Genomic DNA, 23,703 nt, shown 5'->3' on the forward strand with positions numbered 1-23,703 from the left:
CTGTAGTCTCAACAAGAATGGCTTGTGACCAGAGCTGTTATTAGCCATGTGGCTTGGATCCATTCATGCCAATGGAAGTGTTTCTCTTATACTCAGCAGCAGCTTCTCTCTCTCTCTCTCTCTCTCTCTCTCTCTGATTTTATAAAGACCATAGTGTTACATCTGTTCTGGCTCTTAGCCAGTTTCTGCTGGAACTTTTAACTCGCACATCTGCCATGGATGTTTTGTGGTTCTGTGGTTCTAATTTTGAAATTAAATTTGCTATGGTTATAATTCTTAAATTAAAATGGGCTGTTGACAGCTACTTTTTGTCAGTAAAATGGTTACTCCAAGCCCTTACATTGTCAAAACAAATTTTACTAAATGGCAAACAGTGATAATTAAATTTCCATTCATCTGTATTTTAAAAAAAATCCAGCAGGTCGGCATAAAAAAAGATGGGGCATAAGGAGGACATTCAATCAGGTAAACTCTGTTGCTGCACATTTTAAAAAAAATTAATGGGATTTGCACAAGACTCATATATAAGTTCCATGGAAACTAATAGGTTACCTGCAGAGATGCCTGATAAACTTGGATAGAGTCTAGAATTCTCGGAATGTGATGGATATAGTGGCAGGGGATTGTAGGAGCTAGTCTGAAATAGTCTAAAAAGGCAACATTCCCGAGTTAACGTTGTGTTGGTACCATGTTACCAAAACACAATTTTTAGTGTCATACATCAATCTGTCTATTTTCTTGTAGTGGTACACAAAGAAAAGCCTGAAAGACATGAAAAACCTGAAAAGAGAGAGAAGCCTGAAAAGAAAAGCAAGCCTGAATACACTGAAAAATTAGAAAAGAAAGAAAAAGGTAATTGTAATGTTTCAAGAGGTTCTGACTTGTGGTAAAAGCCACAGGAGAAGTGGAAAAACAATTCTTTCCCCAACATTTTTTTTTGGCTGAAAGATATTGTGCTATTTACATTAGCTTCTCATTTCTGACACCATTCTGTAAGAGAACAGGGAGAAGATCTATCAGCCTTTAGGGGAGGGTTTCACCTTGGTATCGGGGTGGAAGCCAAACAACCCATTATCTACATGTACTCCGAGCTTGTTTTTTACAGTCCCCATATTTTTGAGAAGATCACACACCCTATAAGCCTTCACAAGACACAGTCCTCCTCTAAAACAAGCCCTCTTGTTTTTAGCAAAAACTCTGTTTCATTAAGAAATTGAGAGGGAAATAGAGAGAGAGAATAATATTGGCCTTCCAATCCCTTTCAGTTTTGCTGAATGGAGTTGCTGTGGCCTGTGGAGACCCTAGGGTAGAAACTACCCCCTACCTTTTGTTGCCATGCCCAAACTTATGGGTTCATTTCTTTCCTGGCAATTTGTAAGAAAATCTTATAGAAATGTTCATAGGCAGAGGAGAAAGACAAACATCCAGTGAAGGATGAACATTCAACTTTTTCTGTTACATGAATGTAAATACATTTTGGGACACTGTGATATAGGTCTTCATCATACAAAGCCATGGGTTGCAATAACTACATGTTACATCCAAACCATGGCTTTGTAAGCTTTTAAATTATGCAGCAATCAAACCCATAGTTTACAGCTGTTTCTCCAATTTTGTATTGCATTGCTCATAAGTTCACTCTAAGTTCTCATGGTTTAACATTGGGGCTTTCTTCACCGGCATTTGGGACGTCCGGAGGACGTCCCATTTTAAAAAAGGGGCGTCTCTTTTAGACGCCCCATGGCCTAGTACGGACTCCGTCCGTACAAGATGGCGCCGGCCCTTCTACATGGCCGGCGCCATCTTTGCGTATCGGACGCTTAGCGTCCGTACGCGTCGCGCCGCTGCTGACGTAGCGAGCGCGCCCCTGGCGCCTCACTACGTCGCAAACGCGACGAAAAAAGAAGCTCCATTTTGGAGCTTCTTTTTTCGGTCCGCGCGGGAGTCGGGCCGTCTGAAGGCTCCGGCTCCCCCGCGGACCTACTGGCAGCGGCAGCAGACCGCCGCAAAGCGGCGGTCTGTACCCCGCCATTCTTTACAAAACCTTTGCTATCAATATGATTTTTCAGTTGTACAAAATGCAATTAACAGAAACCATTGTTTGCAAAAACACTTCAAACAACTGATTTTTTTTTAATTATGGTTTACCAGTTAATAGCAAACCATGTTACTAGAAAAGAAAAAGAAGATCCAGTGTGGTGTCATGGTACAAACCAGCTTCAATGTCCAGTCAGGTTCAAATCCCCATTCGGCTACCAAGTCCACTGGGTTGCCTTAAACTAATCACTCTGTCTCATTCCAACCTATGCATTGAGTTGTTGTGAAAATGAAAAAAAAAAACCATGTGCTTGAGGGCGGGAGAACTAAGTATGATAGTGTGGATGTGATTCAGAGCCTATATCAAATATCAATTAAGACTTCCATTCTCATGCATTAAAGACAAACCAAGATCTTGTATCAAACACAAAACCATGATGTCATAGTTGTACTTTAAGCCCACCTCCAACCCATGAAACCTACTTTAAAAGCCAGAGCCTGGCTTTGAAAGTCAAAGCTGTCCAGAGGAATATAAATTTGTACTGCTGATAAGCAAGGCACTCCAATATCAGAAGACCAGTCCCTCCACAGTGTGACAGTGATACTGTGATGAAGAGTGTGAGGATCCTTGCATCTGCTCCTTGTTGTGTTGCTAGCTGGTGAGGAGGCTTGTGAACATACCCTACAGTGCCCTGCTTTGCAGCAGAGCAGATTTCTGTTGCTTTGGACAGTTGCTTTGGTCTTTCAGGTGGGTTTCATGGACATTTGTGGTCATAGGAATAGTGCCACTATTGGAAACGAGAATACAAAGCAGGCATGATGGCCTAGGTGTAACTTTCAACACCATAACTAACTAGCAAGATGCCAGCCAAATTAGTTTAATTTTTTTCTGTTTGTCAGAACTGGATGCAGTTAGTAGGCATAGTCCTTCCCTTCTTATGGTGTCATTATAACTGTTGTATTTCAGACAAATAGAAACATGGATTATTAATTTTTTGGTACATACGTTGAAGTGCCTTTTAAAAAATAAACAAGGAATTGCCAATAACTTATTTAATTCTAGGTAGGACTAAATGAAATTTTCAGAGATAGTTGCTATTTCTTGGACTGAGAAGATATCCTTATAATAGAATTGGTGCAAGGATTTTAGTGAAAAAGCAACCCCATGTTTTCTAAAACACAACCCACTTATCACTTAAATTTTCGGTGAGACATTATTGTGACAGTTACATAAATAATAGCGATGCATGTAATTAAGAAACCTGAAGAATTTCTGAGGGAAAGGTGCAGAGCTTTGGATAAAAGACAAATATTCCATTTCTCCTTCTTTTCTTTTCTTTCTTTCTTTCTTTCCTTTTTTAAAAAGACATTTATTTTCTTCCACACCTCAGCCCAACTTCATAGGGTTTTCATAGGGGGAGCACAGAGAGGGCATCAATACATCATAGGGCTGTTGATAGGCAAGGGAAAAGTGAAAACATCAAACTTTCTTTCCAAACATCCAGTGCTATACAGATATCACAGATGTTTCCAAACAGCTTCTTTTTTTAGTTATTCTAAAATAATTCACTGCAATTAAAAGGTAGAACTACCATGCATAAAATTACACTTTCCCTCCTTCCCTTCTCCCCTTCTTATTATTTTCTTTGTATGGAGAGCATGAGGTAAAAAATGTCACTTTTGTGAATTACACTATTCACATCTCTGTCTCCTTCTGGATCCAAATTGCTACCAAATCTTTAGGAGCATTCAAATTCAGATTCAGACAACTATGCTAGAACCAATCCTGCTCATTTTGGGATTTGGAACTTGAATCTGAGCAATCTTCCCATCCTAGTGCCATAGTATCAGCAAGAGTTTGGCTGAGAGACTGAATTGAGCGAATATACATGATTTAGAGTATGTGAGAAAGCTAGCAGAGGGGATAAGACAGCCTTAGCTCCTGGGGGAGATGTTAGATGATGGAGGTAGTGCTGGTTGAATGATGAATGTCAGGAGGTTGGAAATGACATATGTAGGTTTTTCTCCAACCTTTATTACATTTTCCTGGCACTATAATGTGAGAAAATTGAGTGAAAAATATACAGCCATATGAACCCTGACAGCTAGCCAATTATATATAGATTTTTCACTTCATTACCTTTATGCAAACCTATAAGCTTGAGTATATTTTCAAACAATAAAACACCAGATTTTTATTAAAAGTGTAATTGGAAGACAGTAGTCTTGGTTCTCTTTCCTGTTTGTTTGATGTGTTAGTTTCCCTTGCAGGTCAACACTTTAGTTCATCTCTTGCGTACCAGATTCAAACAAAACAAAATAATGGAGATAGAATGAAGATATTTCCCTTAAATGGTGCATCTGTGCATGTTCCTCCAAGCATTGATGAGATTATAGTGCACCATTTCCTTTCTCTATGAAATTTGGGACAAGCCACAGCATGATGAACTGAATCCTGTGAGGTTCTCACAGAGCATCATTTCCTTCTCGAGTGACCCTGTACCTACCCAATTGGGAGAAAGACAGGATCAACAACAACAAAATGTAAAGAAACATTCCATGACAATCATATAATATCCCTGAGTACACAGAAGAATATCCGTTCATAAAGTAAAAGCACACACACACACACTTGCTAAATGGCCTGATAAGTACCTGTGAACCTCTAGGGCCTATGCGATAAGGAAGGTGTTATGTAAGAAAAAAAATCCGTTCTGTGTTATATGTAAGATTCCATAAAGAACGTAAAGAAAACACAAACAGTTTCATTTCCACTTTCTAGCCAATAGTATCCTCTATCATGATATAAACAGGGAGGTGCTTAGTTCTGGGTCTGTTCTGGGCTTTGTTCTGGGTCCCCTTCTGTTTTCTCTCTACACACTGTCCTTAGGTAAACTCAATAGCTCTTTTGGTTTTTCCTACTATCTGTATGCCGATGATACCCAGTTGTATCTTTCCACCCCTGTCTCACGGCTGTCTTGCAGTGGATGCGCCACCGGCGTTTGAAGCTCAACATGTCCAAGACAGAGCTTCTTGTCTTTTCTCCTAAGTCCACCCTTCAACACTCCTTTTCTGTCTCTGTGGACAGCATTTCTATTCAACCAGTCCAGCAAGCCCGCAGTCTTGGTTTTATCTTTGATTCTTCTCTGTCATGTATCCCTCAGATCCAGACCACAGCCAAGGCTTCTAGATTCTTTTTGTACAATATTGCCAAAATCCGACCATATCTTTCCACCTCTACTGCCAAGATCCTGGTCCATGCCGTAGTGGTCTCACGACTTGATTACTGTAACATCCTCCTGGCTGGGCTTCCTCTTTCTCACCTCCGCCCTTTAATTTCTGTGCAGCATTCAGCTGCACGCATTATCACTTCCACCCACCGTTCTGACCACATCTCTCCTGTGTTGGCTTCCCTTCACTGGCTCCCCCTTCCTTTCCGCATTCAGTACAAGCTCCTGCTGTCGACGTTTAAAGCCCCTCCTTACTTATCAGACCTTATTTCTCCTCACCTTCCCACTAGGGCCCTCCATTCTGGTAGTCAAGATCAGCTGTCCCACCCCAGGATTTCTTCTGCCCCATCTTGGATTCGCCCCTTTTCACTCACTGCCTCTCACTCCTGGAACGTTCTTCCCCCCGCGAGCAAGAGCCATCACTTCTTTAACCAGCTTCAAAACGGAGTTGAAGACCATCCAGGGCAGCGTTCCCAGGCATTGCATAATTGTCACTTGCTATTTGATGTTCTTTTGTTGTCTGTTTTATTGAATCATTTCCTGTATTGCTATGTATTTTATATGTATTATCCTACTAGAGAGGCCCCTTCCCCACCACTAATCCCTTCTCCTTCTGTGTTGTGTCTTTTTAGATTGTAAGCCTGAGGGCAGGGAACCGTCCAGTTAAAAAGATTGTCTGTACAGTGCTGTGTAAATTTACAGCGCTTAATAAATAAAGGTTAATAATAATAATAATAATAATAATAATAATAGTTTCAGCTGACAGAATGCCCTGAACATGAGCCCATAACACTATATAGCGCAATATCAAAAGGATGGCTAAGGATGTGTGTGTCCTTTTTTTCTTTCTTTCTCTGCATTTCCATGCAACTTGCAAGTTTCATAGAATTAGGCTGGATATTTGTTGTAACATTTTCTTTGGGTGCCATTTGTATGGATGACTGTTTTTATGTGTGTTTCAATGGTAGTGTCAGTGTTCTAGAGATCTAAGCTCAGACCACAATGCAGCTTGTATCAGAGCTATTTCAAAGAGCTACTTATTAGTGGCCCCGGCCCTCCCAATGTTTTGCACTACATGTTCCACAATCCCCTATTATTGACTGTGCTGGTTGGGGTTTCTGGGAGTTGAAGTCCACAGCAAATCACCTTGCAGCAATTGCAGTAAGCTGAGGGGAATGGGGAACATTGGAAAGAGAAGAGAGAAACTGGGACATTTTAAAACAGCTGAAGAAGTGGAATGCCAGAACATTAATCAAGACTGTCTCTGCATAATCAGGAAAGTACACAAATGCTGATTAGCTCAGAAGCATTGTTTTCAGCTGCAAAGAAATAGAGGGTGATCTCGACTGTTTTCAGATTTTAAAATGCATATGTGCAAAACCTAAATTTTTATCTGCATAGTCTCAAGCTTCTGAAATTTGGGAGGGCAGTGAGGTGGGGAAAAAAGGAACATTAGTTTTAATTAACTAAGATAATGAGCCAGCATGGCTGCAGCAGAGGCAATAGATAGAAAAAGACCAATTAATTTAGTGATTACCTAATTGTTTGTAGATAGTCTTGTGCTAAATGTTAACTATATTATTCTTCAGGGATCTGAATAGCAAACGACAGGTTTTTCAAGGCATTAGCATACTGTCAGTCATTTTTAGGCACATGGCAATACTTGTATAAACTAAACCTGTTCAGGAAGGAGAAATATTTTGCTTTCATGTAGGAAATATGAAAATGCATTTTAAAAATATATTGCTGGCCAAAGGTCTAACACATTGAAAATGTTCTCTGCATACATCATATTAGAATGAATGGGAAATGGGGCAGAACATGAAGCAAGCTGATTTCTGGGCTTTGGTTCATGTTTGGCAAATGGAAATCAAAGTGATTTCTTCCCATGATTCTTGTAAAGACTTGCAAACACAGCTGGGAAAAGAAATTTTTGCCTATCCCAAAACTCTAGCAGGACAAATAAAATTCTACATTCGTTTAATAGTTGACAGTATTTGGGGACTATAAATCAAGAAATACAGTAATAAACAGTCTTCCACAGTATATTCACATTAATTTATATATTCACAGTATATTTATGTTATTTTCAAAAGTATTCAATGGTAATAATAGGTTGTGCATCCAAATTTGCATGAGCCATCTTCAGCATATGTAAGAAACATTTTCCATCTCCCCTCCTTTCTTCTGCAGCCATCAACATGCCCCCAAATGTGTCCTGGAGGTCCCTCAACCAAATCTGATCTGGAGAATTCCCCCCCAAGGGGTTTGTAGAAGGAGAGAATGAATCCTTACCACTGGTGGATGCCATTCTGCTAGTAGACAGGCACAATTGGATTTCACCCATTATGATTATTCTATGAAATTGCCATGAAATCAAAGCTACTCTCCCAGGCACAAAATCCACTTGCGCTCTGTTTCCAAGGTTGATGGATGATAATAAAAGAACTAATTATATTGTACTTGCCTGCAAAGAAAATGACTCGCTTAAGGCAAGTGGACATATGGTATTTGCAGGAGCACTTACAGTCATTTTTCATTTTAGTGTATTGAATTTAAAGTTTCCTTGGGGCATAATCATGTTTCAGTATTTGCAGCGGCCACTTGAGGTTAAGGGTCGCACCCTGCAAGGAAAGGAACAATCGATTGATAAAGCTACTGTTGTTTGGAATAACTTCAGCTAATACATCAGGCTTTAAAGAAATTGCCAATTGTCTGGGTGTATATGTGATGCAGTAATGTGATAATCTATATTTATTTTGTGTTGATCCTTGAAAGTATAAATAATTCTAATTAATTTCTGTTTGTTTTGAATCCTTTCAAATCTTATCCCAAACCTCTGGCTGCAACTGAACGTGAAGGAACTGCAACTGTACTTGAAGGAACTCTGGCTGAATATAGGAAGCTATTAATAGTGATGCATTGCTAACTACTTGGTAGTGAGAAAGAAGCAGTCTAGACTGAATTCATGTCTTCTACCTCCTCCTGAATAGCTGACTTGCTGAGCAGTTGTTGCATTGCTATGGAATCCTATCTGGAGCAGTGGTGTGCATGCATGATTCCTATCTAGCTTGGATAGGCATGGAGAATCCTGGCACAAATACCAATGGATCCCGATGTATGAGTTTAGTGCATGTTTTTAAAAATAAATGTACAGAAAGACCTGTTTCTGAATGATAGGTCTGTGATACAAGAAAGAGATCATTTCACCTTAATAGCTGTTCACACAGGAATTAGAACATATGCATATGTCATAAGAAATATGTGTTCATTTCAGAATAAGACTCCTTCCTTCCTTTCATTTTTATACTGCTCTGCAGTATATAATTATAAAGGTATTTTACAAAAAGCCAAATTCAGTACAGTAATATGCAAAAGTGTAATAATTACAACAGGATTTGAAAGTAATTATATTGAAATAAAGTGCTACTTTATTCCTGAAAAATAATTATATTTATTTTGGTGTGTTGGCAAATACTGTATTTTTCTGAAAAAGAACAACCAAAATGATTTTGTGCTTCCAAGTGGCTGGTAATTTGAGAGACAAAGGGCATCATTTATCACCCATATTTAGCAATATAAGCTCTTCAGAACCAAAAGTAAAGCACGCGTTTTGGAGAAATGGCAGTATTATTCCAAGACGTGAGTCTTGGAATAGAGAGAAGTTGGGATTTTTACTGCAACTTCAAAATCTCCAGTATGGCACTTTCCATGCTATGTGAGAGATTTGGGTTACTGTGACTGTTTTAAAAAATCTAAAAATCAGGGATAATACTTGGGAAGAGAATTCATGTCCTTGAAATATTTTAGAAATATAGGAGGAGAACATTCCAAAGGTAAATGTAGTCCTGTTAGCAAGTTGCACATGACCCCATATGTAAAAGAGAGCAAGAAAGGAAAAACTTCAGGGACCTGAGAAAGGGAGGTGTTGCTGGAAAGGCAAACTGGTGAGAAAAAACAAATGATTTGTTTTTTAGTGGCTAACCTGTGACAGATGACGGATTCAGGTGCCTGTACTGGTTGTTGTGACTGGTGGCTACTACAGATGCATGGCCATTACTGTATTGGGGAGTCTTCACTGGGTGAATCAGCCACAGGTTTCATATACGATGTAGTTCAAGTGCTGAAAGAGAACATCTCACACGTACTAGAAGTTGATATCTGAAAGAAGCAATGTAACTACAAGCTGAAACATATACTGCTTGTTTGTCATATACTTAAAATCTGCAGTGGAGTAACTGTGGTTCTTGAATGTGCCCTAAATACCTAGTTTCTTTGTTGTCATCTTTGATCGAAGAAGCTCTAAGTAAAATATAAAGTTTCTTGATGCTCACAACAAAGTTGGTGAGCTTTCACCCTATATCTCTTCCGTCTTCATCTGAAACTCTAATTGCAAAATCCATTAGAATATTCATTGTTATTCTGTGGTTCATGATGTTTCCCAAGTCATCCCATGGCCCAATAAACTAATTTCTTTTCCCTTCCTTCCTTCCTTTTGCAATACTCTTTATTATATATAATTATCATGTCATTTGTTTGTTTTTAGTGCCTCCCAAAGAAAAACCTACAAAGGAAGAAAAGCCTAAAAAGAAAGTGCCTCCTTCCCCAAAAGGTAATTTGACTTTTTGGAATTAATGCAGAAACAGCCTTAGCATGACACATAACAGAGGTGGCCCACATCAGGCAGTAGTTTTGGATACTGTTTTGTGCAGTAGAATGGAAGACAAGGAAACCTGGTTCATGCGACAGATGTCCTTCTGCTTAATCTATTTATTTTGATGTTTATTGAAGGTGCCAATACTACACATGTGGGAGCACATCCTATTCTGAGGATTGTGATTTTTTCCCCCATATTTGTTCTGCTCTGAAATCATCTGCAAACTACTAAGAAACCAGGAGACATATTAATTATGAAATGCTAGCTGTTCTGAAAAGTCTTAAAGCTTTAAACTCTTCTTACTTGGAGATATCCTATAGCTTCAAGACCTCATGAATCAAAAGTTCTGCTCCAGGAGGCTGATGATTTAGCCCTGAAAAGGAAAGTATTGTAGAGTAGGATCCAGAGGTGACACTATTATCCAAACAGATTATCCATAAAATATGTTTGTTCCAGACCACAAAACCTGAAAATAAAGCATCCTGAGCTGGGTTTATTCATACAATTTCTGCTTTTAAAGGAAATTAGACAGATGCATGGATGCCAGAGCTACCAAGAGCTACTAATCATCCTGTATTAAAAATGCCTCTATCTATCAGTTCATGGGGGATACAAGTGGCAGATAGCTATTATTCTCATGACCTCCTTATAAGCTGCTCAAATCAGTTGGAGAGGATGCCATATGCCTTTTTAACTTTCTCAAGAGATTGGATTGGACTGTCCCCCCCCCAAAAAAAAACACCTTCCCATGATTTTTCAGTTTATGTTGAGGGCTAAGCTGTCTCCCTATTGGCACTAGCGTTGAACAGTTTAATATGTGCTCAACTTGCAGTTAAGGATGAGGAGAAAGTGCTTGCCTTTCCCCATGTGATCAAATTACCATTTTATTTCATGTTTTGTGTAATTGTGCTGAACCTATAATGTGTTCTGAGCTATCATTCCACAGCTGAATATGTGATAGAAGAGACATGGATCAAAACTGTACATGCAGTTAAAGTTCAGAAGAACTTTTCCCTCTGTAATGCTATCTAGTATTGCTATGTGGAAGAAGGATCAGGGAATATTGCTGGGATTGCTGAAATCATTCCATCTGATTCTTCTGCAATTAGATTAGTTCTTCACTTATGCCATTGCAAAAAGTATTTTTTTAGTAATGAGTCACAATACTCATTACTAAAACTATTGCAAATGAAAAGAATGTATCCTACAATCTGAACAAAAATCCATTCAAAATGTCCACTGAAAGCATTTTAGTGCCATGAAGTAATTAAAAAGTAACCTGTAACTGCTACTCATTTCATTGAAAAATTAGGAATATTACCAATAATTAATTTCTGTGAGAAGTGACTATTGTTATGCCTTTGTTGCAACAAAAAGTTACAGGTAACACTGTTACTGATAATGTGTTTCAGTAATTGATACTTGTAGCCTCTTACATCCAACTTCTGTGTGTCATTCATTTGCAGTTTTGTATGTTGTGTAAGTTCTCTCAGTTCTGTTAATTGTGTAAAGACCTTCTATAAGTGCTAAAGACTTTGTTGAACCTTACATAAACTAACATCTGTAGAAACTCTTTTTAAAAAAACAATTAACATTCTACATGAGACACCCACTTTATGTCAATTTATTTTTTCTTTTATACATAATATGCATTTTTACAGTACATTGGTAGTAAAATAACGGTCTTTTAAAAAATATTTCAGTAACAGAAAAGGTGAAAGCTGAACAGCAAGAAAAAATTGAAAAAAAGGTTGCTCCAAAAGGTATTTCATCTATTTATTTATTTATTTATTGGAACTATCAAAATAGATTTAGGAATTACTGCTCTTGCTAATCTGTATCGTTTTCATGGAGCAAGAAGCACTGTGGGTTAACAGCTATAAAAAAAGTCAGTCATCTAAAGATCAAATTCTATTTCAATATAGTTTTGATCTTATATGCTGTCAAGTTGACTTTACCTTATGGTGACCCTATGAATGAGAGAACTCCAAGAGTCCTGTTCACCAGCTGCCTCGCTCAAGTTTTGCAAATTCAGGATGTGACTTCCTTGATATACTGTACATATAGTCTGGTCCAAAACACACTGTAGAAATAATCCAGTCTGAGACCGCTTTAACTGCCCTGACTCAATACTAGGGAATTATGAGAACTGTAGTTTTGTGAGACATATAATTTTCTCTGTCAGAGAGAGCTCTGGTGCCACAACAAACTTGAGATCCCAGGATTCCCTAGCACTGAGCTAAGGCAGTTGAAGTGGTCTTGAGCTGGATTATTTCTGCGGTGTGTTTTGGACTTCTGACTCTGACACCATCCATAGGATTTACTTGTTCCAGATATATTGCCACAATGTTTTAATGGTCTTATTTGGATTTATTGGAATCTAGCTGATATAGTGGTTTCAGTGTTGGATTAAGGCTCTGAGAGACCAGGGTTGATAGAATCATAGAGTTGGAAGAGACCACAAGGACCATCCACCCCAACTCCCTCTCATGCAGGAACACACACTCAAAACACCCCTGACAGATGGCTATCCAACCTCTGTTCAAAAACCTCCAGGAAGAAGGAAACTAGACCACACTTTGAGGAAGCATATTCCACTGCCAAATAAGAAAGTTCAGGTGAAATCTCTTTTCCTGTAGTTTGAATCCTTTGCTCAACATGCTAGTCTCTGGATCAGAAGAAAAGAAGCTTGCTCCATCTTCAGTATGACATCCTTTCATATTTTTAAACATGGCTATCCTGTCACCTCTTAACTTTTTCTTCTTCGGGCTAAACTTACCCAGATCCCTAAGCTGATTCTCATAGGGCATGGTTTCCAGACCTGTCACCATTTTGGTCACCCTTCTTTGGATACGTTTCTCATTGTTATTATTCTTCTTGAATTGTGGTGTCCAGAACTGGACACAGTATTCCAAATGATGTCTGACCAAAGGTCCAAAGCTTTGCTCAGCCAGAGGAACCCACTGGGTGATCTTGGGCAAGTCATACTCTCTCAACCTCAGAAGAAAGCAATAGCAAACCTTCTCTGAATACATTATGCCAAGAAAACAATTAGAAGGTCATCATAAGTTCAAGTTGACTTAATGGCACATAAAAACAACATATTTATTTATTTATTTATTTGAATTTATTAGAAAATTGTTCTTATTATTATTGGTGACTGTGTAATATTTGCAGTTGTGTTGACTTCCTTGATGACTTTTTAAAGCCATGTGGCACAGTATAAATCGAAAATACAAATTCTTTTTTTTTAAAAAAAATTAACAGACAAGAAGAGCATACAAGTTGAAGAAAAGGCTAAAAAGGATGTGAAAGAAAGAAAACCAGAAACCAAGGCACCTGCAAGTGTAAAGCATAAGGAAACCAAAGCAGAAGCAGCAGCATCAGAGAAAGCCAAAGTGAAAATGAAAGAAGAAACATCTTTGATGCTTACAGAAAAGTCAGAAACAAAAGGTAAAAAATACCAGAAGGCAACAGCTAAAGAGCTTTGATGTACAAGAAAAGAGATTCAGACACTCTCTCCTCTTATTCCAAAGAATTAAACCTTAGAGGAGAATAAAAAAGCACTGAGAATATGCAATATATCCCAGTTTGATTTTAAAGTATTAAAATGCAACTGAAGCAAAAATTACTGGAAAGATTGGTGGGTTTCTTTTCTGACTAATTTTTCATTTTGCAATCCAATTTTTTTTAAAGGAACTGGTTCTGTTATAAAGGATTTTCCAGTAATAAGAAAATGAAGTGAAAGGCTTTAACTTTAGCATCATTTGAGAGAAGGATCAGTGACTGTCAATCTATATAATATTCCAAAGTTTTAAGTCTTTTGGGCTACATCAGTAATGGAAGCAGCACAGCTATTGGTTGCCTGTGACCCCCAAAGCTGTTTGTGGGGCTTTTGAGAGCCCTCAAAATGACAAAAGGTTGACAATTTATAATTTAAAAAAATACAAAAGGGGGCAGTTTTGCTCTGTTTCTCTCTTGGTTATTTCAGGCCAAGAAGAGGTGTTTTTCAATCAGAAGAAAACTGGGAATTGACTTCCAGTTTTATTTTCTGTTTGAAACAAAAGGCATCTCCTTAGCTTAATGGAAAAACATGGATAAATGTCCCCCCATGATCCCTAGAGGATCAGCAGAGGCATGGCCCTCTAATGTCCCATGGCAACTCAGTGGGTCAACGTGGTTCCTTCTGCAGCTGGCCATCCCTGGTCTACATGCCTGTGTGCTCCTCCTGGATTCATTTGTCAGTGTAGAGCAGCAGAGATGTTGTCAGAATTTGGAGAGAGAAGGAACTGCCATAGGTAGGACCATGTCACTTTTCACTGAACAGAGAGCCCCCCTCCCCTGCAACTCATCTTTCTCTTGACCCTATGAATGAACTCCAAGATGGCTTCCTGACTGAGCAGCTGTGACACCATCAGCTTAAAAGACAACCACCCCACATTTTGTTTATTATAATGTGTCCCTTACTTGTGTGTTTATCCAAGCAGGCAGTAGATTGGGGTTCTCTCTTCAACTGGGTTCTTTTTAAACCAACTCACCTCCTGGGGAGTAACCACACTATGCAATTATATCACTTTTATACCACTATAAATGCCATGGCTTCATTTCATGGAATCTGAGGATTCATAGTTTGGCCATACATGTAAAATTCTCTGCTATGAGTGCTAGTGCAGAAGTTTGAGAAAGTGCTTTAGATTCTCTGATAGAAAATTTGGAGGACTTCACCAAACTATACATTAAGTAACTCTCAGAAAGATGGAGTGATGGCAATTAAAATAGTATTAAAGAATTATAATTGTGTAGTATGGATATACTCCTGTTCAGGAGTCTACTTTGCCAACCAGCCAGTTGTGCCTTTTTAAAGAGAGTCCACTGCAAGTGCATCTTCCATGGTATTCCCTTTCCCACAATCAGTCAGCATTCTTTTCCTCCTCAATACTGAACTGTTTGTAATCCTCATAGAATAGTTTTCCATCCCTTCTTTAAGCTTTTAAATTAAAAAAAATCTGCTATAGTTGTGGGAAAACATCAATGTTCTGTGTTTACTGATACCTTTCTCTTGTGCATGAAGGGTGTCATTTTAGCTACATCAGGAATTATGTCAAAAGAATGAATTTGCCATCTGTATATAGGATGAATATCTTTTCTATAACTCCCAGAGATTCTCAAGTCCTGTGCTAGTCTCGCATCTGTGGTGGCTGACTTTTTCAAATGTATGACTATGCTGTGTGTATAATCTGTTCAGAGTTTTCATGTTATGATGGACTGAAGAATGATTGCTAATAACAATTGTAATAGTAATAAATCGAATCCTGCATTTCTGAGTTGCCTCTTGCTTAGAAATTTAACAGCATGGCTATTTAACAACATGGAGGAAGATAGCAAATGTGCATGTGAATGAAATTTGCACAGCCCAAAGTACAATTGCTTTGAGTCTTGTTTCTGTTGGCCAAATTAGGTTTGGGCACTAGTGGGACCAGAATCCAATTTTTCTGTTTCAGTTTCCTTCAAATGGAACTTCATAATTGTACCTATCTCACTATTGCAGAAAGTCTGTTACATATGACAGTATTCTTACAGTCTCCCTGCAGCTTGCCCTCCTCCAAATTATTATACTATATATGAATTTCAGTTAAATATGTCTGTTAGATTCTTCAAGTTTAGGCACAAGTACTGAGTTCACACATTGAAAGATCACTAGAACCTATAAAGTTGCTTTAAAAAAAAAACAACAACAACTATAGTTCCCAGAATGCCTTTGTGACCATGCTGGCTGAAGGTTTTTAGAAGCTGTTGTTCCCAAAAGTAATAATATGATCTGAGCTAGATGTGGTCATCCTGGCTGATTATATGACTCCAACATAGAAAAAATAATTTAGTGTATAAACAGAGGAGTCCAATGGCACCCCTCCATCTGCAAGGACTACCACTGCCACCTGCCCTTTAATGGTTCACAAGACATCATCAAATTAACCCTGAGTAAAACCTACTTACAGATCTACCCACTTTCCCTCCCTCTCTAAATATTTACGTTCCAACTTTAAATATATAACTCACATAAATATGTGCCTATATGTTGAGAAGTAAAATCAACATATATTAACTAAATCAAATCAAAATAGTATCAAAAACAAAAGCCACTAGGAATCTTCCTACACTTGATATATAAATCATGGGATGAGTATCAACAGGCCATTTCATAAAAGTGAATTATATAAATCTCTACAGTAAATAAGGAATAATACATGTGTATTTGCTATGTGAGACCCCGTATGGTATAGTGGTTTGGTCTGGAGGCCAGGATTTGATCCCCCGGTTGATCTTGAAACCTGCTAAGTAACCTTGGGAAAGTCACATTCCCTCAGCCTCAGGGGAAGGCAACGATAAACCACCTCTGAACAAAACTTGCAAAGAAAACCCTGTGATAGGATTGTCTGAAGTCAGAAATGACTTGAATGCACACAACAAAATTTGCTATGTAAGCTTCCAACATGCATATAATGACCCTATGGTGTACATCTTTTTATTAAACTGTGTGTGTGTGTGTGTGTGTGTGTGCATAGAATTTATTTGGAAAAGTAAGATTATCCAATATAATCTGTGGACTTTCCATAGATATCCAAAAACATTGGGTGGAAACTAAAGCTGATGGCTATACACATTTCTTTTCCAGATTACAAGAAGAAATTATAAAGCATTGCTCATACTGAATGAGGCCAGTTCTTTTCAGTGAGATTGGTGCAAAAGCAATGCTTAATACAAATTACATGTGGAAACTGGGGATAGTGCAGAAAGGCAAATGGGACCAATATTCTCCAATAAACATATAGCAGCATGAGATGTATATACTGTATATATTTGCATATGTACACATATGCACATACCATAGGTTTCATTAAATTAAATATTAACCTGAATTAAAAGTCAGGAATATTTTTTTTCTGTTACCTAAACTTACCATATCATTAATTATGAGCTGCCTCCAAACGTTTAATTTTCAAAAGTCTGTCATCTTCTAAAATATATATGTGGATCACAAATTCTGCCCGAAGGAATCTGAGTACAAACTAAAAAACGATGCTGAAATGACCAGTTGCAAATCTTGCCAATTCCAAAATTATCACCAATCTCTGCTAGAAAAATTAGGCTACATCTACACTGTAAAAATAATGTAGTTTGACATGACCATAAGTGCTGTAACTCCATCTTATGGAATCCTGGTATTTGTAGCTTTACAGGGTCTTTAGCTTCCTCTGCCAAAGCGTGCTGGTTCCTCATGAAACTACAAATTCCGGGATTCTGTAAGATGGTTCCATGGCAGTTAAAGTGGTGTCAAATTGCATTATTTTTACAGTATAGATGCATCTTTCATCAGACCAATGGTAGGAGCTGCAAGATGACTCATGAAGAAAAATAAATCCAGCACTTTAGAGAACTCCTTTAATGTTCAGATTCAAACCCAGACCAATGTCACTCTTCCAGTGATGTGAGAGCCACAGACACACCTACACTACTTTAATGTTTTCCTGGGAGTAAGTCCCTTTGAGATACATGGGACTTACTTCTGAATAAATCTGACTAAGATTGTGGTGTATGTTTTTTTCTGATGTTTCCATGTAAACATGTGGAGACATAATCCTTTCTGAATACATAGGATATCTGTACTAGTTTGCTCATTTATTTACCTGACACATTCATAGGCCCAACATGTTGTTCAGTTAAACCTCCCCCAATATGAGTATCAAAATATAGTGACATTTAATATTTTTTTTGCATTTGACCATACATTGGGTTATAGGAAATCATATAGGAAACATCAAAAGCAGTCTCAAAATGTCACTGTCAAGTTCATAATCTGAGCAAATGCCAGCAAACATTTGCCAGAACTTTCTATACTGAGTCTCCTATTTATTTATTTAAAACTACCTTTCACTGCTTTTCTATTTATTCAGTGATCCAAACTGGTTTATAACAACATAAAACAACTTGAAAATACTGTCATCATTTAAGAACTAGCCCTTGAATATTTTACAAAGGCTTTTTCTAAGGGCTATCTTGCACATTCATTATTTACACATCAAATATGTGTGTATACTGTGCATCTCTATATATTTAATATATTTTTTTAGAATAGGGTGTGTTAACCACTGAGTAGTTTTACTATATTAAGTGGTATATAAGTAGAATGAATGAGTAAATACAAAATATGGAATATACAGAACAATAAATATGTAGTATGCAATTTTAATTTTCTTTTCTGCTTAGACGTTAATGGTGGGGTGGGGCCCTAGTCCTGCCTGCAAGCAATATATGAATGGAGGCAAAGTTTACACTCCCTCTGCTGCTACTTGTTGTGTGTCCTGAGGGCTGCATCTCCACTGCAGAACTAATGCAGTTTGATACCTGTTAGACTGTCACGGCTCAGTGCTATGGAATTCTGATATTGTAGTTTTGCAAGCTATTTTGGAAACTCTGTCAAAGAGCTCTGGTGTCACAACAAAATGCAAATCCCAGGATTCCATAGGATGGAACTATGATAGTTAAAGTGGTGTCAAAACAAATTATTTGTATAGTGTAGCAGCACCCTTTAAAGTCATTTTTGTCATATGGTGACCCTAAGGCAAACCTATCACAGGGGTTCCTTGGCAAGATTTGTTCAGAAGGGTTTTTTCCTTTACCTTCCTCTAAGGCTGAGAGAATTATTATTGTTGTTGTTATTGTTATTATTTTTGTTATTATTATTATACTTCATTTATATAGTGCTGCAGATTTACACAGCGCTGTACATACAGACAATAAAATCGATAAAAATGAAATCTGTCAATGACGTACATTCTACAAAATACATATAAAACAATAGATAGTAATACAAGATAGAATTAGATAAAATAAGGAGGCAACAGATTGAGAACATCAGAGATAAAATAAAATAAAATATCAGATAACAATCAGATAAACAGTCCACAATGCCTGGGAACGTTTCCCTGAAAAATATAGTCTTCAACTCAGTTTTGAAACTGCTTAAAGAAGTGATGACCCTTGCTTGTGGGGGAAGGAGGTTCCAGGAATGAGGGGCAGCAAGTAAAAAGGGATGAATCCAGGAAGGGGCAGTGGTGAGCCTGGGCTGGGACAGCAGACCTTGACTACCAGAATGGAGGGAAGGAGTGGGAATGTGGGGAGAAAGAAGTTCAGATAAATAAGGAGGAGCCAGCCCATGCAGAGCTTTAAAAATTAACTACAGAAGCTTATACTGAATACGGAAGGGGAAGGGGAGCCATTGAAGGAATGATAGAGGAGAAACATGGTCAGAGCAGCGAGCAAATGTAATAATGTGACTTGCCCAATGTGACCCAGTGCTTTTCCATGGCTGAGAATTTGAACCATGGTCTCCAAAGTCACGGTCCAATGCTCAAAACATTACACTGCATTGGCTCCCATGCCCAGCTTCCATGTAAGTGGGTGACTCCATTAACAAATGGGGGAGGGAGTGACTGTGAGAAATCTTTAACCCTTCCCTTTTCACATGCAGTTGTTTTGTTTTAAACCTCTTTCCTTCACAATTAAATATAAAGGAGGCTTTGCTCCACACTATCTATCTATTATTCTCTTTATTTACAGTAAACAAATGTACACCATATATTTAGGACTGTATGTAGTTTAGTCTCTCTTAGAGCAGGGCTGGAGGACCCCTGGTGAGCCCTCCATATTTGTGGTTAGGGGTACAGGACACCCGTGAAAATGGAAAAAAACGTAAATAAAAAAACACAATTTTCTTAAACTGAGAGAGCACAACTCTAGGAATCTCTAAGTCCTCCAGGTCAACATCTGCCAGACATTGACCATAGAATTGCACTGAATGACCTACAAATGCCTATAGTATTCTCTCTACAAATCTCTAGGTTCTCCAATGTGACCTTTAGTGGAAGTTGACCATAGACTTGCACTGGAAGACCTAGAGATATCTAGATATAATATATTAATTAAATCGATGAATAATCAAATTCACCAAAGTAAAATCTGCAAATGTGGAGGTCCAACTGTACTCCCCTGCCCTAGAATACCCAAATCCACTAACTAAAACTAGAGATGGAAAGACCATTTTCCTGTTCCTACTTTGGACTTTATTACCTGTTTTGGGAAGTTTAATATACCTATTGTAGGACACTGTGTGGAGTGAGAAAACTTGCCCTGAATATTATAATCTGTGGCTGTATTTGAGATATGCATTATGTCATTTGATTAGACACCACTAGCCATCAGAAAATCCTATCATTGTTTAGACATCCAGAAACTGGTTCCTATGGCAGCGCCTTTAAAGAGAAAGAAGAACAGAAACATGAATTTCACAACTTGTTTGGTTATTGATTACTTTAAGCAAGAGATGAAAAATTGTCAAAGGATTCATTTTAGTGTTAAGCACTCTCTGTCTCTTCCTCCCTAGTGTTTGATGTTAGAAAGATCTCTAATTGTGTTTTATTACTGTTTCCCCCCTTTCTGTTCTGCTAGATCAATATGCATTCTGTCGCTATATGATTGACATGTTTGCTCACGGGGATTTGTATACAGGTACTTGAACTGAATTCCATTGCTGGACTTTTCTGACTGTCTGAGAGTTTTCTGCTTTGTTGAGATCCTGGAATGGGCATGCTCTTTTTGTATGTTAAACACGGAAATGAAGAGTGCAAATAAGAGTTTAAATAAACCATATCAACTAATGGCTGTACCATTAAAGCTTTTAATAATTTTTTCTGTCATTGCATGCATTTAAATTAATAACAATATTATTATTTTTTAAAGATGATACTGGTTGGAAACCTTAAGAAGAACTTTCCTGCCAATCAGTTGGCATATACTTTGCATGCATTTATATCATGGGAAGGAAGAAAAACTATTTATTTAAAATAAGAGGTGCTATAAACTTTTTTATGGGGCTGTTGCACACTGGTGATTAAGGACAGCCTGGGGAGCAGAGCCTGGGTATGGCATCCATATGATGCATGCCCCTATTCTGCCCCCAGGGTGACATGATGCCGCATGCCTCCCCACACAACGTGCAGCATCACAGTGCTCTTCTGGTCCTTAAAGCTGTGGCACTGTGGCTATCTCGCCCTTTCTAGGGCGCAAAAAGGATCAGCTTTTTGTGGCTCCTTTTGCACACTTTAATGGCCAGAACGGGGGTGCGGCATGCGGTTGCTACGGCCCCGATGCAGCACAGCTGAAGGTGCCTGCAGGCTGCCCCTTAGGGGCAGTCTGCACAGCCTCTATATTATCTTCAAATTGTACAGAAAATGAAAAAAGTAATCAAAATAATCTAAGGTGGCATTAGGGGAGGTGGACAGGTTGCCATGTATGGGGCATGTTTTTGCTTTGGGAAAAAGGTAAGTAAGGGAAGCACATGATTAGGAGCCCTGGTGGCACAGTGGTTAAATGCCAGTAATGCAGCCATTCACAGCAACAAAGTTGTGAGTTCAATCTCAGGCAGGGCTCCAGGGTCCACTCGCCCTTCCATCCTTCCATAGGTCGCTAAAATTAATACCCAGCTTGTTGGGGGCAATTAGCTTACACATTGTAAACTGCTTAGGGAGTGCTTAAGTGCACCGATAAGTGGTATAGACATGTACTATTGCTATTTGTTTGTGTGTGTGCCTTCAAGTTGCCTGTTGACTCTTGATGACCCCATGAATTTTCATAGAGTTTTCCTAGACAAGGAATACTTGGAGGTGGTTTTGCCAGTTCCTTCCTATGAAATATAGCCTACAGCACCTGGTATTCATTGGCAGTCTCCCATCCAAGTTCTAATCAGGGCTGACACAGCTTACCTTCCAAGATCAGACAAGATCTAATGATCTTAGATTTAGGTCACATGGGACACTTGATACAGCTGTATAAAATTATGAATGGTATGAGGACACAGAGGATTTCTCTCATGACCATCCAATGATGTAAAATATAATCAGACATTCGTATCCATGAGAGATCTGTTCCAGATATACACCCACAAAAATATTTGGGATCCAGTGTCTCTAATGGCACCACAATGTGTGTGCCACTGCCATTGGCAACAGTGGGCTTGCCATCCACAGATGCTCAGATCTGCAGATGACAACCCCATGGCCGGTGAGGTCCCACTGTATTGAGACATTCAGGTCAGATAAAAGGAATTCTTTTCTTATATAGTACAAAGCTAAAGCATACTATTCATTAAATGTACAAATGGCACCCACTTTGGATGGGTTTAAAGGAAATTAATCAAATTAATGGATGCTAGAGCTACCAAGAGCTAAGAATCATCCTGTTTCAAAGTCATGTCTCTATCTATCAGTTCCTGTACCACCAGCATGTAGCTATTGTTCTTATGACCCCCTTATGTGCTTTCCATAGGCATTTGATTGGCTATTTGGACTGAGCCATAAGGGTTCTGCTTATTCTTTTTAAAAAGAATACCATATTTAAATTTACTTATTTTATTCCATGAAGATAATAAAATTCCATATATAACACGTCTGTAAAAATACAGAATAAGCTCTTTAGCACAATAGATAGATTCCTGCTCTTTTTACAGTCACTTTTTGATGTCCACTGCTTGAAATGTTTTTTTGATGCTAGAACTTTGAATGTAGATGACAGATGATGGCAACTAAGTTTCTTAAGTGAAAACCCAAGTCTTAGAGCCAAATTGGACATGGTGCTTGGAATTTTAGTTTGCATAGTTTTCATTTAATAGTAAAATAATTGATCTGTATAGGGGTTTGGGAATCTAAATGGGGACCACAATGTCCATTTGCCCAGCACTGTCAAATGGGAATCACCTAGTTTGCAATTACTGTAAATAGCACTGTGATTATAAAGCAGGGTGGCATGCATCATAGCAGGGGGGAAAGATTTAATGCTTCCATACTTCCACACTTCCCTATAAAGGTTTTGGTTATCACCTTTAAAGCCCTAAATGGCTTGGGTCCAAGCTATCTCAGGGACCGCCTCCTCCCGTACAATCCTCCCCGCGCTCTCCGGTCCTCTGGGAAGAACTTACTGCAGCCTTTAAAATCTAGGCTTGCGGCGACCTCCCAGAGGGCGTTCTCTGCTGTTGCCCCCAAACTCTGGAACGACCTGCCAGATGAGATCCGTCAGATAACATCATTAGACAGCTTTAAAAAAGCGGTCAAGACGGATCTCTTCCGGCAGGCCTTTCCAGACTAACCATCCCAGCCCAGGTTCCCTGATTCCCTCATTCCTCCTGTGGCCCCATCTCAGTGATGGTCGAGGATCAACAGAGGGATATCAGGGTTTTAATTGCTGTTTTTATGCTTGATGTTGTGTTTTTAATATGTTATACTGTTTAATATTGTCTTAAGGGGGGGAGGGATAAAGTGTTTTTAATTGTTATATTTTATATTTTACTGTTGTCAACCGCCTGGATTGGTTTGCCATAGGGCGGTATATAAATAATAATAATAATAATAATAATAATAATAATAATTATTATTATTATTATTATTATTATTATTATTATTATTATATAAAACATCACATAGGCTTTGGTGCTTAGAAACCTCAGTCAACTGTTGGGTTTCAACATATGCACAAGGTTGCTGTCAATGAACTACTATAAGATGATTATAGTCAGCCCTCCATATCCATGGATTCAACTATCCACAGCTTCAATTATCCATGGCTTAAAAATAATTATTTAAAAAATCCTAAAGTATACCTTGACTATAAAATAAGGGACATTATTATTATTATTATTATTATTATTATTATTATTATTATTATTATTAT

At 38.3% G+C, this 23,703-nt stretch overlaps 1 protein-coding gene across 1 annotated transcript in view; it reads left to right on the forward strand.

Moving 5' to 3' along the window:
- The first annotated feature begins 437 nt into the window (after positions 1–437).
- LOC121925175 (triadin-like) overlaps positions 438–23,703 on the forward strand; it is a 180,222-nt gene continuing 156,956 nt past the window's right edge. Inside the window, exons 1-6 of the mRNA XM_042457013.1 lie at positions 438–465; positions 745–852; positions 9,814–9,879; positions 11,628–11,687; positions 13,192–13,377; positions 20,431–20,490. Coding sequence (XP_042312947.1) covers positions 438–465; positions 745–852; positions 9,814–9,879; positions 11,628–11,687; positions 13,192–13,377; positions 20,431–20,490 — 508 coding nt within the window. The remainder of the gene's footprint in view (positions 466–744; positions 853–9,813; positions 9,880–11,627; positions 11,688–13,191; positions 13,378–20,430; positions 20,491–23,703) is intronic.

Source organism: Sceloporus undulatus, chromosome 1, assembly GCF_019175285.1.
Source record: "Sceloporus undulatus isolate JIND9_A2432 ecotype Alabama chromosome 1, SceUnd_v1.1, whole genome shotgun sequence".
Classification (NCBI taxonomy): Eukaryota; Metazoa; Chordata; class Lepidosauria; order Squamata; family Phrynosomatidae; genus Sceloporus; species Sceloporus undulatus.